Raw genomic sequence first — 19,326 nt, forward strand, 5'->3', positions numbered from 1 at the left:
GACCAAGAGAAAAAATAGTGTTTGTAAGTTAAAACAATGAAGTTATTGATTGTTACGAAAAACACACACTTTTTCTCGCGAGAATGACCAAAAAAACACTAATTAGGATTGCGGTCCATATTTTATTACACGTTCACTTGTGCTGAGCGACTTTCAACACGAATTGTAAGAGTATTTATGAATTGGCAGCAGGTGACTTACAAGATGTCTGAAACTCTCATATATTTTCATGTTCTGGGTTGCATTGAAACGCTGTTGATCAGAAGCTTAGGCTACCAACATGATTACTTCAAACAACTCGTCCATATGTCTCGTTCATTTTTTCTATATTCGACCCTACCTTTTCTACCGAAGAGTCCAGGCATAAAGGTCAACTTTAATCATTATATTTTACGTAATCGAAAATCAATCGAAAAAAATTCTTGCGCTTAACAAACAGCACTATAAGATAATTCATTAAAGCCAAAGTTTTTTGATTAGGTACGTTTTTAAATTCTTCACTTTGGTAATTGTGATTAATTATAAGTCAAGCAAATAATTAGAATTCTGAAAAAATCATGGTTTGAAATTTGCCGCGGCGCCAGGCTTTTAGGCCTTTCTGCATGCTGATGTCCTTACTCCTCGCGTGTTACAATCTCGTCGCGGCAGCTCCCATCGTCTTCTATTTACGGGGGCCGGAAACCCTGCAATTAGGCCGGACAAACTGCGGCCGCTTTCCGCACGCCGATGGTCCTGATGCTCAATTAATTATAAGACAATCTGGAGTTCAGGAACACGGTCTTATAACACAATCTGGATTATATGACAGAACTTATGGCAATTACATAACAATTATAAGACAATCTGGAGTTCAGGAACACGGTCTTTGGATTGAAGACCCGAAATTCGGTGTGCGACTCTCATTATAATATAAATTTATAATATAAATGTGTAACAATAATAATATGTGTAATGTGTAATAATAAATAATAATATATTACACATTTATAATATAAATGTGTAAAATTAATTAGTATTTTCGTTAGATATCTCCACCATAATGCATGTAGGTTTTACGTAGGAAGTTTGAGTGTAATGTTAGTTAATAAATAAATTTGAATTGATGATTTTTCTATTAGAATTGTTTCAGAAACATTCATCAGGTCAAGTATGATGTACTATTTTTGATGCCTCTATCATTAACAAACATCACCATTATACTATAATTCGCTCTCTTCTTGTAACTGCAGCTTTTTTCTGGACTATAAATTCATCACTAATGTTTGGTGTGCTGCCGGTCATAACAATCGATTACGTACGAGTATCATTTTNGGACTATAAATTCATCACTAATGTTTGGTGTGCTGCCGGTCATAATAATCGATTCCTCCCGAGTATCATTTTCTTGATTATTTCCGCCGGCAAGATTTCTTGGTATCAAATTTTAACCTCTTTTAATTTCCGCTTGTTCTGGTAGCTCAGCGTAGGATTCATGAAATGTAGGCTTTCTTTCACGCTATCGCCATCTTTAATTACCGTCCTTCCGGGCGATATCCTGCGGCGCCTGCAGCACTGAAATTATTTAGCACCCGAAATTAATATTATGATGAACAAAATGATTTTATTTATCTTCGTAAGTAAAACAGATGAAAATCTTATAGTACTGTTTTTCTTTATTTCTAAGTGTGTATATTAACAGAGGACTGGGTCTATGTGCCTATACATTTCTTAAGTATTTTCTCTTTCTACAAGCTGCAAAAATCCATTTCCTAAACGTTCCGGGCTTAGGCAGTTCCTTGCACAATATTCATGAAATGTTTAAAGGCATTTATTTATAATTATCAAAAATTATTAATCAGCGCTCTTTATATAAGAAGTTTCATTCTAGCACTGATGATGATGCAAGGCTATGCAGTCCTATCAAGTTACTGAGTGAGCTCGCAACAACAGCAGTAAGGCCAGAAAGAATGACCGGCTCTTCTCACAAATAAGTGTTCATGCACCGCTATAATCTATATCAGCAATAGGGGACCATTGTTTCATCTCTTAAAATAGAGTCCAACTCAACAACCTATGTCAGTACTTAACACGGAAGAATGACCAATACCTCTTCTCTTGAAATAGAGTTCATCAAAATAATTTATGAAGGACCTTCAAACTGTTGATCGATCAAGAATTTTACCGCTAACCACATTCAAGGCTATATGCGACAACATTTCAGTTGAATGCATTGCATAAGATTGTCAGTGATGTCAAGCAAACACAAGTTCCGTTCATAAATACCTTAGCAGGTCTTTCCATTATATGCACATTATTTGAACAGAGTCGATCAACGTTCTGTCAATGACTTCATTCATTTTAACTGAGCTTTTTTTGTGCATTGAGTTGTCATAATCACTTAAGTTTTACAAAAAAAAATTAAATTCGATTACAATAAGTGGACGCCTCTAGTGTGAATCTTTGCCCGTGATAAGAATAAAGATTATTGAGTAATTGCTGTACATTTCAAAGCCTTTTGATTCCTGTAAGTACTTCATCCTGCTCAGCTGTAGCCTTTTGTCATAGCAAGCTTTATCTCACGTGAGCTAAATTCAAAATGCAATACGAAAACACGCACCCCTAATGCAAATTAGTTCGCATATGAAATTCACTGGAGGCTACCAGTGCAGCGGGATCCGCCTGTTGTCTACGAAGCTGTAGAGGTAAATGAGCCTCATTGCCTTACAAAAGACACGTGATCCTCGTGTTTTTATGTTGTTACTACGACGCCAAGAGCATCAAGTCGTCACATAATGCAGCCTCGATGTGGGTCACCGCCGACAATCATGAATATCTTGTCGCTTGTTCCTACACTGCATGAAGGGTGGAAGGTCGGCAACCGCATAACTAAATTGGGGGGAAGAACTAGACGAGAATTTTTGGCTCGCGGTTATGAAAATTACCGCCTTACATCTATTAATTTTATCTAAAATGTGAACTGACTCAAAATTGTTTGTCTTATTGTGCGGAAATGTGCAATAAAGCTATATGTGGAATTTTTATCTACATAATTACACGGATAGTGTTTGCTTTTGAATTAGCTATTAAACGTTTTTCAATGAAACACATTTTGAATTATGTGAACTCGTCACTTAAGTTTTATGTTGGATGCTTTCATGAAGGTATTTGTTTCGTAAATGACCTAACTAAGTGACCCTAAACAGCTTCGGCATAAATTTTTAAGTTTTCAACGTTTAATTCTTATTGGATGCACCCTTGTTGGAACTTCATTTTTACTCGTGAGTAGATTGCAAAAAAATAAATAATAAATACTTTACGTTCAATAGCCAAAAGAAATTTGTTAGGCGTGTGCATAATTTAAATATCAATTTCCCTAATTATTTGGCGGCTGTCGCCATCGCCCTAAACTTAATTCATCAATCAGTGGATTAAATTTTTCCCTATTTTGCGTTACACAGGAAAGCAAGATGAGGGTAATGGGCAGCGCTCGGCCCCCAGGCAGGGTTTGGCTCTTCACAGCGACCCTCTTTTCCCTCGCACCTGCCGTCCTCTCTGGTGAGCTGTTCATAATATTGTTTGTATTAATTTTAAAATTATTAATTTATGTAGTAATAATTTAGGTTACTTAATTAAAATGTTTACATTAAAATAAAAATGAACCATTCAAATTTTGAAAGTAGCTGCGGCGCTGTTGTAAGAATTTAATTTTAAAGTGACTATGTCTTGCAAAAGCCGTCTTCTCATGGATACAGTTGCACGTGATGTATGGAAGAGGATCTTACTATCTTTTATGAAACTAATTTTAAAAGAAGTGTTTAGTTTTATCAAAAACGAAAGTTGATTGTAGACAATAAAAACTTGTTAGTATTCGATCTGCTAGACGATTTTCATCTTCACTCATGCCATCTAACACAACATTTAATCTTACATCGAAGCACAGCATCCAGATTAATAAGAATTTGATTACTAATTATAGAAAAAAACTTTTAATTTTTATCTTCTAAGACGTCACCAATGTTTCAGAAGAAAATATAAATATGTAAATTAAAACCTTTATGCGATCAAGCTGCACCTCGTATACTAGAATTCAGTTTTTCCGATTTTTCGCTCAGAATAAAGTACGGATCTGCCAAATGGTGACACAGTTCCTTACCACGTACGCCCCTTTTTTGATCGGCCCTTCTGCCATGCCGAACTGGGCGACCAACTCAAATGCAAAAAGTATATCGCAGTTTGTGTTGTCTTATAGATGACTTTTTCAGCTTTTAGCCTCATTTTATGACCGTAAATTTATCGTAAACTTGAAGTTGCAGCTGGTAAGTGCGCTTCTACCTTTGCATTAATTCTTGATCATTCTTGAGTTTGATTGTGGCTGCTGATTATGCGTTCATGATAAGGACGCCCATTCGTAGAGTGCCTTTTGGTATTTTCCGTATAATATTCCTATATATTCCTCAACAAAGGTATATGGTTGATTAGATATTTTTTGTCACAGCGCTGCACTCCTCTCATCATAAAATTCGTATATTATTCAGCCGTTTAATTCACTGCATGTTTTAATTAATAGAACATATATTTCGTACAAAAATCCTCTTAATTATAACAGAAATGTTCAGTGGCTTACTAACTCGCATTGTTGAATTGGTTCATGAGTTCTACAATTTTAGGAAACTGCACGCTTATCCCTTTAATGCCTTACTCCAGCCTGCCATATTAGATGTCATACACATGACCGATGTATGACGGATGACGACGTGCAAAAACACGGCCAACTCGGTGTAGAAGACAGCTCGTGCTGCTCATACAAGAGAAAGAGTTCAAACATAAAGACTTATTCGCCAATTGAGCTCAAATTTGCGATATCATAAAAAATCCTTAGAAGACATCATTTGTGTCTTAAAAGAAAGTAATGCGAGTACCAAAGAACGAGTGAGAGTGAAAAAGAAAGAAAGAGACTGACAGCTCGTGTTGCTCATACAAGAGGAAGAGTTAATTCTTCAACAATTGAGCTTAAATTTGCGCGTTAAACTATAATGAGTTTATTTGCACCTCTGTAGCCGAGCTCCTTGGATTTTTGAAGCTTGCTTCATATCCAGGAGAAATATTTGTACAGTATCGTGGCCAATACGATATGCACACAATTGAATCACTTCACAAGTGATTCACTTCGATCACATCGTTTACGCAAAACTAGGTGATCGATTACAAAAATATTCTTCGAAATCAAGCTAAGCCGATTAATGTTATTCTTCGATTGTTCAACGCGTACCTAATTGCAATTATTTTTGTTTGATTTAAAATTAATTTTTTATAATAAATTAAAGTCTCTAAATTATAACTGATCAAAATGAGATTTATTCGTTTCGGTAACAATTTCTTGTTAAAATATTTTATTCGTGCTAGTCTGGAAATTCTACGAAAACGTTTACACTCAGTTATGCCTTCGCGTTACATGGCAAGATGTTTAAATGTCTACAATTTTGATCGATTCTGTCAGAGCCGTTTGTCGATAATGATGTGAACCATTCTGCAGTTAATTCATGGTTCACAGAGTTACTATAACTGATATTTTGTTTGAGTTAAGTGAAGGCCCTGACATCAGTGACATGTCCTTCTACTCTACAGTTATGCTTTGTGGATAACCAGTAAGTTGACCACAGTGCATCCACTGACATCGTCGTCAAGACATGCGCATGCCTAACACTTTATGGCTCGCTACGTGGTAAAACACTTCCATGATTTGCGTCTAAAATGGCACCCCGAGGCGAGCCACTTCATATGGCCACTTATGAAGACATTCGTATGCATGCCTCGCTCTGGTGCTCAGAAACATCTTCAGTTTGTCCTCCAGCAAAAGTTAATTTGGTGACTTATGAGGTCAATCCAAGGCGAATTTCCAAATCTCAAGTCAAATTCTTTCTATCATGTTTCAAGACAATCCTTTTATGTCTTGTTCACCCATGGCTGGAGTTTGCTCATAAATAAACATTTTAAATGATCCGTATATCGGAATTCATAGGTGCAATATGCTTTTCCTTTATACTTTACTGGCACTATAGGGAGTTCTGTGAAGTTTTTTCTAATAAATTTACTTGTAGTTTGAACATTAAAAGTATAATCGTATACAATTTTTTGTACGCTTTTCTCGTATAAGTGCAATTGTTTTGTAATTGCTTGCGTTGAATCTACTTCTACTTTAAATATCTAATTGAATGGTTCGAACGGAAGCAATATGCAATAAGCTTTACTGATAAACTTTGCACAGGAAAGCTTGACGCAAGATCTGCCACAGAAATTTGTTAGCGTGCGTTCACTTGTTTATTATCACCTCTGACATTTAGGACAAAATGCTACACTACATCTTCGAGACCAGACGATATCCACAAACCGTGTAGCGTCCTCAAAACATCCAATTAAATCGAATACTCGTGAAACTCTTCAACCAATTCTTCCGAAGTGAAGTACGCATGCACCGTCTCATTTACACCTATTCTCTTGCATGATCTGACTACGGTTTTGGTGCATTTTCCCATTTCCGTTGAATGGATTGCCTCCAACATCTCGTTTTCGTGCACTTATTCGTATTCTGATGAGCATATTCTCTGTTGGGCAAAATACTGTACATTGTTTACAGAGCACAATATATTTTTACATTTTTTTTTCGATACATAAAAGGAAGACTAACTTGCATGCGAACGTACCTCATCTGCTCAGAAGTGTAGAGGAGGCAAATCGGTTTTTAATTTTGTGGCAGCCTTTGTTGTCTTCAGTAAATGGGCTAATAAGTGGCTTCTTAAACATCTTCATGAATGGCTAAATGAGTCGTAACATAAAACTCGCTCCATGTCGAGCGGCTTACCAAATTCGAAGCAACAAATTTTAAAATTACTTCAAAGAATATTATTGAGGTTAAATGCCATCCATGTTCTTTCATTTAAATTAAATATTTTCTATTGATGCAGTTCCGACACAAACTCTAACGCCCAAATAATATCGTAAATTTATTCGTGAAATACTTAAAAAAATATGTTTCTTCTCGCAAATAAATTTACGAATTGACAGCAAATTAAAAAATTACCAAAGCACAGATTTATATTTCCCCGGTCTATCGCTTTTATCACGGTGTATAACTTAAGAAAGGGATTTTATTTTTATCGTATAACGTAAGCGTGTCAAGTTAATAAATGGGAATAATGCATAACGACAATATCTTTGCACCAAACTTGCTATGTCGAATCTTGGTGCATGGGATCGCACCAGCCAGTACTGTTCGTTCTTACAAGCGCTTAGCTACTCCTGAACGATACTTTTGAAAAATTCCTGAAGTAAGAAAATAATATCACACTATAAGCTTAAAAGAAATTATAATGGAAAAATTTTATCCGTATTCCTTGTTCGGATGTTATTGCTAACCTAAAGTACAGAAATAAACTTGTGTCATCTCTTACTAGTCAGCTCAGCATTTTGTAAAATAATGCAAACAGCTTCACGCCACACGAGCAAATACATGACAGGTTTTCTCATACATCGTTCGGAATACTTGATTCTCACATTAATGAGCTTATGCAGGCCATGAGGTTCACTTGAATTTCTGCGCTCAATGCCCCCATAGAGCGCCCAGTGTAGACTATTTGGCCAGCGCCCATTGAGAGATTTGGGCTCTTATTTGTACCGCTTTTCTTCCGCCTATGCTTTTAAACTCTCTGCGCTACTGAAATATAGGGTGAACCAGAACCGACTCATCGTCTTATTTAATAGATATAACAATTTTGACACAGACATGAATTGCTTTCAAAGCCCCACGTGTACACGATTGAGACCTAAGATTGCACGCTGCACTTTCTTTTCACCTGAACATCAACATTGGACAGTCTGTACTCATTGCAATCGAGACTGCATGCATTTCCAGTATTGTCAATTATGACGGTGATGCAGTTCTTACATGAATATTTTGCATTATAAAATATTGTTACTGTAAACGATATGGGCAACTTAAACTCAATAAATTGTGTATCAATAATAAAATATAAGTGAAGCGGCATTCAGTGTGTCGTCCATCACACCTCAACACAACACTCGGCATATTTCTTATCAGCATATTTTCCGGCCACTGCGTACTTGATGGAAGAATTTGAAGAGCTTCCTTCTCTTATAATTATATAGTTGGGAGCGTGTGCCCGACTGCTTTTTTTTATGTAAGATCAGCCTGTTGCTGTGAGACAGGCGTTTGGAACTTGTTCGTCTGGTCTGTAGGTTAATTTTGACGTATGGGCTAATAACTTTAGATACGATGGTGGGCCGACGTCCCGACGAGCAACTTAAAGCCTCTCTGTCCATGCTTGTTAAATTCCACACCGACCCTTCCATTATCTTTATATTCTGGCTGGAATTTTTATTCAATTTTAATTAAAGCTCGATACATTGGACTTTCACTCCTGGCAAATATTTTTTCCAATAGGGGTGTTGTAAGTTATAATAATAAATTGCGCAAGTGCTTCATAAATCCATCATTATATCGCGAAAGCGTTTTTCGATTTGTTCCATTTAAAATAATCACAAAGAATTGAAATTTAAGAGTAAAAATTATAGCTATCTTTTGAGCAGCCAATTTAATCCTTTCTTTACAATTTTGTGGGATTTTTTCAATCGAGAATAGAATCTACTTTGCAACGGCATTGCGTTTTGTACTGAGTGTAGTTGAATGGCGCTAGCCAATATGTTTATAACTAGTACCCTCAAAAATTTTTAATCGCATTAAAATGGCAGCTACCGCATCCTTACTTTCATTGAGTGCATGTAACATGTGCCGCTTTGATGGCCCTAAACCACATGACATTTAATGATAGCTTCTCAATGTTCAGTTACACTAATTAAAGGCACGATATTTTAAAGGCATCAGGCGTAGCGTCCAGTCATCTCCTTATCTAAATTGCCTCAAGATTGACGCCAAGTCGCGATTGCGGGCCGACGTTTCCATCATCGTTCAGTTGTCGACGAGGCAATAAAAAGCAGTATATGCATTCCGTGTTGTGGCTCTACTAACGAAGGACTGTTGTATTACCTGAAACAAAATTCATGTATGTTAAATTTTAAGCATTTCATCGCCATTGATGGTCTCATGCAATAGGTCAATATTCAATCAACTGGCGAGAGCGCGAGACGTGTCGCAATATGTTATGTGCGCACTGGTTGGTACCGCTGTTCACGTCTTCGTCAACATTTTTACTGAGCCTCAGGCCTATATAATTGATCAAATTAGTAGAAACTGTATGCAGGGTAGAGAAAATTTATATGTACACTTTCACCATTTTTTATTCATTTTACTTATGTATACATCAAACAAAAAATCTAGTTAATTTATTTGAAACTCTTCATGGAAATTGATAAATGTGCTCGTGTCGGACTCAATAGAATGCGCTGCGCGTGCACCTTATAGTAATTTTGCGTCTGCACCATCATCTCCGTCCGTTTATGGGCGCTGGAGTCATCTTCTTCTTATCAGTTCGTGGTCAGCACTTACCCGCAATATATCTACTAAGATTGGGTCATGTTTTTGCTGCTAGATTTATCCTTTGCAGACCAACAACCATAAACAGCTCATAATCAGGGAGCTGTTAGAGAAGAGCTTCCTTCATAGCTCGTGCAAAACCGAACCAACCTGCACTGCTAACAGCGCTGCTGAAGTGGTCATTGAGAGCAAGCTTGTCGAGCTACAATGCGGAAGCGCCCAAAGATAAGAAATAACGGATGTGATTGTGCCAATGGTGTAGGAATTATAACCTGTTACTTATTGAAGCCAGGCCCGCAAGTTGGCTGATCGAGAAAGTTCTGTTGTTGTGGTTGCATTCGGCACGATGGCCAACACTATAGTTAGCTTCTTTTAATTTAATCGATCTCATTAAAAGAAGAATGATCTCGATCGATCATTAGTAAAAGCGTCCTTCAGTTTGTTTGTGTATGTTCAAAACTTTTGTATCGTCCTGGCAACATAGGTACGTATTTCTAAATTTCAATTCATGGACACGAAAGATGCAACTGCAACAGGCTGGCAAGTTGGAGCAAGTTTGAAAAACTCCGAGCTTGGTTCCAACTTATTCATTCTATTGAAAAGGTCTTTACTCCGCACTTAGTGACTTTACTAATCACTCAGTGACTTTACTCCACACCTGGTGACTTTACTCCTCACTTGATGACTTTACTCCACACTTATTGACTTTACTCCACACTTAGGAGTAAAGAAACAACATCAATAGAAACATAGGACAGCGAAACATCAATAAGGACAACTACAGGAAGGGTGGGTTTGGCAGTAGTCCCACCTCAGGCTGCCCTAAGCACCAGATCATTGCAGGGCTTCACGCCATCGCATTTGCATCACCGGCTTTTTTCCCTGCTTAGGTCCCCCCCCCTGTTGGTGGAGGCTGGAAATTAGTGCTAACTGATGGGGCGCTCCGTGCGCGAGTCATATAATAATTATGTTGTAGACTTTTGCAGCACCGTTCAAAGAAGTTTCAGTGCGTGCAGTGCAAAGCTGTACAAAGAAAGAACGTATGAGTCAGCTCAGATGCAATTTGCATGATTCACTTTATCCTCTATTTACAGCATAAACAAAAACTACTGTATATATCACTTATCGGAATAGTACCCACTTATCTTGCGTGTACTCCATTATGTCGCGAAATCGTGTTCTTCATTCTTGGTATAATTCGTTGCGAGTTTTAATTCGTTACGTGGTCGACAAACACATTCTCGAGTGAATTAATCATTCGTTATACTTATTTATTGACAAACCCGCTATAATTGTGGATAATTTAACTAAGTGAAAATTTCTTTCGTGCAATCAGCATGCTCAGGTCCCCTGGGGATGGCATCAGGCGACATATTGGACTGGCAGATCTCAGCGTCGTCAGCGTTCCCGTCATCACGGGACTCAGGCTGCCACATGCGGTACGCGCGCCTGCACCAGCCCAACGGCCGCGCCTGGTGCTCAGGCAGGAAGGTGGCCGGCGAGTGGCTGCTCGTCGACCTCGGTGTCGCGGCCAAAGTCAGTTTCGTTCTGTGTCTTGTTTGAGTTAAAAAAAGTATATTTTCTAATATTTATTGATTTGTTGTCTTTTTCACATTTGTTCCTGTATAGATCAACATATATTTTCATTTGCTTATTATTCATTTTTGTGTAAGCCAATTTTTAGTCTCTAAAAACACGATACTAGCTCCATAGAGGAAATATTTGTTAACCATTTCACCCATGTGTATTCGTACGTGCATACAGATTTGCCCTGTATTGCCATGCACCGCTTCTCATTTAACACACGTATAATGTTATTGTGTTCTTGGTGTTTCTTCTATTAACAAATTCCTCAATTTTGCATCTTACAAAAAAAATAATTTCTTCCTAAATACTAGTTATTGGCCTATTCCTCTGTATAAAGTAATGGAAAACTTTGAATTATTGATGAAATCTGGGGGAAAATTTTAAACCTGAACTAGAGAATGAGTCAAAATATGACTTCATATTTCTCTGTTATGGCCTCATCAGAGTTTAATGGGCTCATTATAAATATAATTACCCTCAAATAAAGACAAATCCGAAAGTAAATTTCAACCACTTTGTACCTAATGCTATTTAGTTGACGCAGATTACATGGCGCCATGCTCCATGCATGGGAAGCAGATCTGATGCACAAATAAATTCTACGTTAGTTCAGGATACGAAGATATTGAACAAGTATTCTCTGTTGATGTCGAACTTGTTTTGTATTCACACATTTTTTCCTTGAATGCGATTGGCCACGGAGTTGGATTTCATGATGAGGCTACTTTCAAAGACGACCGGTTCTCCTGGACATAAACAGGATCACTTTATTGTCGGCTTGTGGCTCCAATTGGCTTCAACCTTACCTGGCACCATTACCTTCATTTATCGTTGTTGACAGACAACAGACATTTTTTTAAATTCAGACATTTTGCGTGAAGGAAGTGTTTGTTATGGTTACATGATTATAACATGCATCGGTGTATTTAGACTTGCATTTTTTCATAAATTCGTTAATCAATGGGTTTAATTCAATCATAGTTTGAAAATACCGCAAGATACTCAGTGTATTTGGTGTACGCTTAAAATTTTAAACAAGAAGTGAAAAAAGTTCTCACCTTCGTCGTTCAGCTTCAAAATCTGCGCCTTCAAGGCAGAACATATTTTCGGAATTTAGTGTAGTGTCACCCAAATGGTTGAACTAATATTGGATTAACCATGAGTGTCACACATGTATGAACCAATATTAGTATGAACAATATTTTAGTAGTATGATATTAGTATATTCGTATTAGTAGAATGAGTAATTAGTATTATCATCACACACGTATGAACCAATATTAGTATGAACAATTAGTAGTATGATATTAGTATTAGTATTAGTACTATGAGTAATTACTATCATTATCACTCATGTATGAACCGTATGGACCAATATCAGTTGAACCATAAGTTTCAGCATGTATGAACTAATATTAGTTGAACAATGAGTACTACTCCTGTAATAATTATTATTAGTTGAGCCATTATTGTCACTCAATTATAAACTAATTTCAGTTGAACCGTCACCTCATCGGCAGGTGACAGGCGTGTTGACACAGGGTAAAGGTGACGGTAAGGAGTGGGTGACGTCATACCAGTTGTCGTACTCAATGGACGCCTACGTCTGGAACTACGTAACTGACCACTACGGTGACAAAAAGGTACGTGCACGATCGTCTCATATATATTTGGTACTATAGTTATTAGCGAACACCCCAGAAATTTTTATCTTTGCCCAATACATAATTTGAATTTAATTTTCACTCGTTGATGTCTTGTGTGGCAGCTACGAAAAAGTTGAATTGTACCTCTAAAGACATACAAGTCCATCAAGTGCATTCAACATATCGCATTTTATGGCTAATCCAAAGTTCTTGTCGACTCTTCATCTGCGAATGAGATCGAAATTTTAAGCATCATAATTGTTTACCTCAAATTCACTACTATTAATTTCAACTTTTAATGTTTATTCTCATATTTCTGAGATCTGAGTTTTTCATGTACAAATTTTACGATTTATGTACTTATATTTTTTGATTTTATAAACGCAGTAATTCATTTATCATAGTTGGCTTTATAATGGCATAAAGCCACAGCCCTCTTTATGCTATTAATGTGAAGCCGATGGCTTCACATTAATTACGTCCTTCGTTTAACGTTTGTCTTGTTTACAGGATAGCGTAATATAGTTGCCCATTTATATGTTGCAGTTAAAATATGAACGTTCCGTACGTCAAATTAATTTAAGAACAACATGAAGGCATATGAGTAATGCGTGCATCGGACCCGAACGTATTTCTCCCGCATCTCATCCGACATTATGTATCGTGATATCGCAGTTCATCACCGCTTATGAGAGACCTTAAATAGCTCAATATTGACAAATTTCATTCCATCAATCTAAATAAATAAAATTTAGTCGTGGAAGAATCCTGTGTGGCCTATTTAGATTCCTTGGCTCTGCACGCTGTACTTCGATCCTCCCAACGTAGATTCATGTGGCTAATAAGTCTGTCTCAGGTGTACCTACATCCTGCACAGCTTGCGTATATCCCACTGGCCGTTCATAAATACTTCAGTGATATTCATAAATCTCCAGGCAGTCATAATAAATCCGCTGAATCGAGCACTTTCGCTCACTGGCGCTGATGCGCATATTGGTGTTTCCGATACCCGGTGATGAATGCGGCGGGATGATGACCGTGCCAGTGATGCACATGCCTGTGATGTCCCAAAAAAAAAAAAAGTATGGCCCCAGGGGCCATACCTTCAAAACTCGGTAAGTTAACGTAAGTACTTACGCTCTATTTTCTTGTCTATGATTGGTGATTTTGCTTGAAAGGCCGTCTGATTGGCTGATGAACTTTCGATCTCTTAACTTTTTTTGAAAGTATTGGCCCTGAGGCCCCTGATTGGCATCGGGGTCCCAGCTCTTCTCTTATAGGCTGTACAGCGAGTAATTTGAATGAAATATGGTTACCGATTGACTTCATTTGTGTGCAAACGTTTGGTTAGGTGTAGCATTCAGAGAAATTAGTGTATTTTTTTAAATTTGAAATAGAGCATATAGTGATTTGCGGGGTTTGTTCCATAATTATTTCTCATTCTGCAGTAGTTAACTATTTACATTATAAAAAGGGGAAATGAGTTTACCGGGAGCTATTACTAATGGTGATGTTGAAATTTGATGTTAAAGGGTCAATCTTTCATAAGTAATTTAGCTTCATTCAAGTTGCCGACCTAGATCAGTAGGCCATGATGTATTTATTATAGTGTTATTAGGTATAAAGGCTATCGTTATTCGTTCAAGGAAGGCTACGTTATTCGTTCAAGGAAGTAGTTTTATTTCAATTTAGTATAGGTTTGGAAACGAATCAAATCGCCAACCATCATGAGTCATCATTATTGTGTCAGCTCTAATTCACTTGGGGTATTTTCCAATTTATTTCGATGTTGCGAAAAATTGTGTTTTTGTTTGCGTTTGTGGGGCGGCGATCCATCGTGGCCTGGGACTGCTATGTCCCAAACAAATACTAAGGATACTAAGGATTGTGCGCGTATTTTTGCGAATATTTCTTTGGTGACGTGGAGATTAATCAAATAATTCGACATAATTCGTTCACGCCTTAATCTTCCCATAAAATAATTATATCCTAGTCGACACAGCAAGCGAGTTGCAATAATCTAGTTCTACTGTCATACGAAATCTCCATGTATGCTTTATAATCTTTTATTGCCGAGTTTGTGTTTTTACCTATTTAGTCTCAATAACAATATAAGCTGTTCTTCATTTTTAATTATCTCTTTCAATATGGTGAAATGCTTGTACGTGTCAGAGATTCGTTTAGCAAAGAAATGACCGGATCTGCATATTTCCATTTTACTCTTCTCACTACTTTTTGTGATGAAGCTATTCATACAAAGTGTGTACTTAATATGTTTCAATAAGAAGGAATTAAATTAACTCAACAAACTATCTAAATTCTAAATTACATGATTTTTAAACTTTTAAACTCTTTCAAAAATATGTATCCTGTACATATTTATGACTTTTTTTGAAACTATGGCTTCGATATTTGTTCTTCAGCGATAATAAGCCCGCAATATCGCTCAAAAGAAGAGTATATAAGACCTCCCACACCTTATCTTGAAACCTACGCGCTCCAACACTTGCAACGCTCGTACGCATGTTTCGATAAGATCTCGTCTACTCATCGGATCCTAATGAATGAAACTTTATACTCAGCAAGCCAGAACACACAGAGGGAACTCGTGCTTTTGCTCTTTGCTTGAGCCACGGAACCCATTGACTTGTACCCAAATATTTTTGCCCTCCGGGGAATCGTGTTCTTAGTGCTACAAGGTAAACCTTACGCTCCACCATGCACGCCGATCTTGTTTCCTGATTGTCAAATTATCCTATTTATATTATATATTATCAAATAACATTAGAGTTTAGAAGGGTAATTCAAAATATTGTATAAATTAGTTTTGAACCGTTGATTATTTTGAAGACCTAAATATTAACAATATCTTGCAGTGAGTTATTACATAAGTTATAGCTCACCCAGTTGGCTGTAGCTTATCTGGTAAAAAAAATTCAGGAGCACGATTGTTTGTCAAAGTAATTCAATTATATGAAATGAATTACTTAAACAAGTCAATAGAACACAATTCTGCTTTCAGTAAGCGTTGTAATTTCAGGCAATTTATTTGCTGAAAAACTGTCCATGAGGCATAAGTAAATTAGTGGGCTTATTGAGGCTTTTGTTCCTATGGGTCGCTTTTAAAATATTATGAGAGTACTTTTAGTGGCACTAGAAATCGCAGGTTGTAAGAAGACATCCCGCCTTCGGTCTCATCCGATAATCTGGGATATTGGCAAAGCAATTTAACATCCCAATCGTCATGTTAGCCGAATGAGAGCACATCATCCGCAGCATCAATCCGGACTTCTTCAGAACTGCCTCGTCAGCAAATATCCCCTGGAATTCAATTCAACTCTTATGGATTTCCTTTATTTATATGCGTGTTTCTTGTGTGTAGTAGCGGATGGCTTTAAGGTAGAAAAAAAATGCCTTTGTAACGATGTCACGGCGAAACACGATTGGTTCTGTTACTCCAATTCCGTGTTTTGTTATCGTTGTCATGGTATCGTTATCATGTTCATGGACGAAACTTTAGCCATTATTTGCAAGTCAAATAGCGTAAAGGACTTATAAACAAAACCTAGTGCAAGATTCAACGAATATAATTATGAAAAATTTTATTTATTTTTAACATAGAAATTATGTGTTATTATTCTATTACGCATGGTTTTGAGATATATTTTCTCTCATACGGAGGAAAAATGGTGAAGTGAGCTATAGCCCAAAAAACTATAAACCACAGTTCTCTTCTTCGACTAAACAGTATATGTCTGTCTGTATTGATCCGCCGCGTTTGTTGGTATTTATTACGCAAACGATTCGTCGTGCTTGTACTGGATTTTCAAACAATAGAAAATAATAGGTTATATACACAATACTAATTTTAACCGATGTTCAATACCTCTACTTCTCCCATTAATAGTAATTCTACCTGAAGTAAAGCTTTAGATAAGACAGTATAATGTGCTCGATTTCAGGTTTTTTCTCTACGTGTAAATCAGAATCGTAATTATTTGCCCTTATATGTGTTGTGAGATAAAAACCTCCTATAGTGTTTAAATTTGCCCTTCCAATGGCGCAGTTCACTGCCGATATTTCTGCCATATTCTTATCAGTGTGCAATTATTGTAATGAGGTGCGAGTAAATAAGGCATTTAATTACGCCCTTGGGGGCTACTATGGGTGCCAACGATGGAAAAAATTACTCGCTCTGAAGAGGTCGGACGCGCGCAGCAATACACTCGTTTCTGATTTGCCGCAAGTTTCATCAATGATTATGCCGACAAAATTCACGAAGCACCTTTATATTATTTTAACTACTCATGAGGGACCACTGCATGTCTAACGTTTTGTTCTCAATTTTGTCAAGTAGAAATTTTTTTAAGTTGCGTGATGAGGTATCGACGATCCTTTTAACAATCAATTCAAGGAAACTGATGGATGAATGAACTTCTGATTAGTATGAATCTGCAAACAAAAACTGCCGTAAGGATAACTTCCTCCATCTTCCTCGATAACATCTTAACGTGCAATGAAATGAGCAAAGCTCGTCAACCTTTATTATAATGACATCAACAAAGCTCACGCCAAACACTTATGGTAAATCAAAACGACGTCTCATTCATCTATTTTTGATTAGTTAGAGAAAATGCCGTTGCAATATTCGTCGGTCAACTTTCACAGAATGAAATTGGAACCCTAACTATAATTCAGTTTTATTTTGAACATTTCTCTTAAACGTACATGTAACTTTAATCCAGACGATACTTGTTGACTAAAAATATGTACATTAAAAATATCTTAAGTGCGGTATCACAAACACTAATGCTCAAGCAGGTGGCAAAGATGCCAGACGTAAAAAGTGTTGCGTATTGCTCGGGAAGCCTTATATGGCTTCTGGTGCGCTGTTCCTTTAATAAGTATTGTCACCGCGAGCTAGAGATGCAAGTTCCAGTACCGTGCAACGTTTTTTATGGCAATTTAGTCACCTGTAGCTTAACGACTTCAAAGCACCCATAACTCAGAGCTCCACAATCTGCGCTGATGAGTTCAGAAAACTTCCTGGTTGCTGTCTTGCTAGAAAGCTGCTCCTTTCCCTATCCTGTTGGGAATGATATTCGCTCCCTAACATAATTCAGAGGGCGTTGCTCTACATTACGATCATGAGGTATCGTGTTCGAATCCTTCGACAAGATTCCTCGCTATGTAGTTCGTAATCGGACAAACTGGGCGAAAGTGATTTCATGTTTTTGCCCAAAACAAAAATGGTTCGCTATGTTCGAAGTGTCATGGCGGAAGGTTATACTTTATAAAATACAGCTATAGCCAAGAGAGCAGGCATCATTTTTCATTACTAACCAGCCATCACTTGCAGGCATAGCAACGCGGGTTAGTTACAAATTAATTATTACATTTATATTCGCCGGCATTGACGATTAATGAACTTGAAAGATTTAGTGAAGACCGATTGATTTGTCAGTTAACTTTGTCTTTCTGCTTCATCGCGCTCGTACGGCATTTCGGATTTGTAACCAAATCGGAAATATATCTATTTCGGATACCGGAAATTGGTGTAGTTCGGCAGAAGCTTTCTTTTATGCAACTTTGATTGAAGAACAGAGCATGCTTTTTATTAATAATCTTTTTATTCGTTTTTCAATTATTCGAACAAAATTTCTTGCTGACGCCAGGAGATCAAAACGCAGGTTACCAAATTACAATTTAATGGATTATACCATATACAAAAGCACGAATAGGCAAACTGACTTAGCTAAATTCCACCTCGGCAAAACTAAGCCTTCTTTGGTCGTGCTTAGGTCGTTTCAAACGTCAGTGCTTATCGCTGCGACTGATCTGTTGGCCTCATAGCGTGCGATGCGTCTGATAAAGGTTGTGGGTTGTGCTGTGTTTATAGAGCTGGCCATTTTATCAGTTTCTGTAAGTTTCATTGGTTGGGTCGTGTCGATGAGTATCTGAGTGACACCTACCCACTGGACACGATCTCGAGCTCTACGAGTCGTACTTTCACTAGGTCAATTAATTCTCCTCTCTGTGCTGTACTGTGCGTAGTACGAATACCTTGCACATGTTGTACAATACACATATTTTCAAAGTAATTGATGTCGGAGAAAACGAGCAGAAGTATTTCGAAAAAAACGCAATTTTCTTCCGGTATAAGAAAACCAATTCTCAAACGAAGATAAGTAAATGAAATAAATTCTTTTTTATTCTTCTAATTTCTGGATTATTGCGAGTTTGTTTTGTATTGCTCAATTTTTTATTAAATTGAGCGTTAATTTCTATCGGAAACTTTTGTAACTGTAGAAAATGCTGCGGCATCTGCTGGCATAATTGCCATTCAATATTCTCGAACGTGTATTCCTCTTATATTTAGTCTTGATATCATGGTCACTATTAAGGTCTTTGTTTAAGTAAATCCTCTGTTTTTCCATTATTAAATGCATAATTCATATCAATCTCCCAATTTAAAATTTTTATGTGAATAACTCAGAGTTTTTTGCTCCCTCCGGGGAACTTTAAAGGAAAAGGTTCACTCGTCCGTCTTATTATTTACGAGTGTTTTCCCATATTTTATTTCATGGACGCTCTCCATGCTTGTTT

General features: G+C 37.1%; 1 protein-coding gene across 1 annotated transcript in view; it reads left to right on the forward strand.

Moving 5' to 3' along the window:
* Positions 1-142: 142 nt before the first annotated feature.
* Positions 143-19,326, forward strand: part of LOC108665299 (EGF-like repeat and discoidin I-like domain-containing protein 3) — a 37,834-nt gene continuing 18,650 nt past the window's right edge. The window contains exons 1-4 of the mRNA XM_018152037.2: positions 143-192; positions 3,438-3,534; positions 10,824-11,023; positions 12,595-12,717. Coding sequence (XP_018007526.2) covers positions 178-192; positions 3,438-3,534; positions 10,824-11,023; positions 12,595-12,717 — 435 coding nt within the window. The 5' untranslated portion in view covers positions 143-177. The remainder of the gene's footprint in view (positions 193-3,437; positions 3,535-10,823; positions 11,024-12,594; positions 12,718-19,326) is intronic.

This window comes from Hyalella azteca, unplaced genomic scaffold, assembly GCF_000764305.2.
Source record: "Hyalella azteca isolate HAZT.00-mixed unplaced genomic scaffold, Hazt_2.0.2 contig17826, whole genome shotgun sequence".
Taxonomy (NCBI): Eukaryota; Metazoa; Arthropoda; class Malacostraca; order Amphipoda; family Hyalellidae; genus Hyalella; species Hyalella azteca.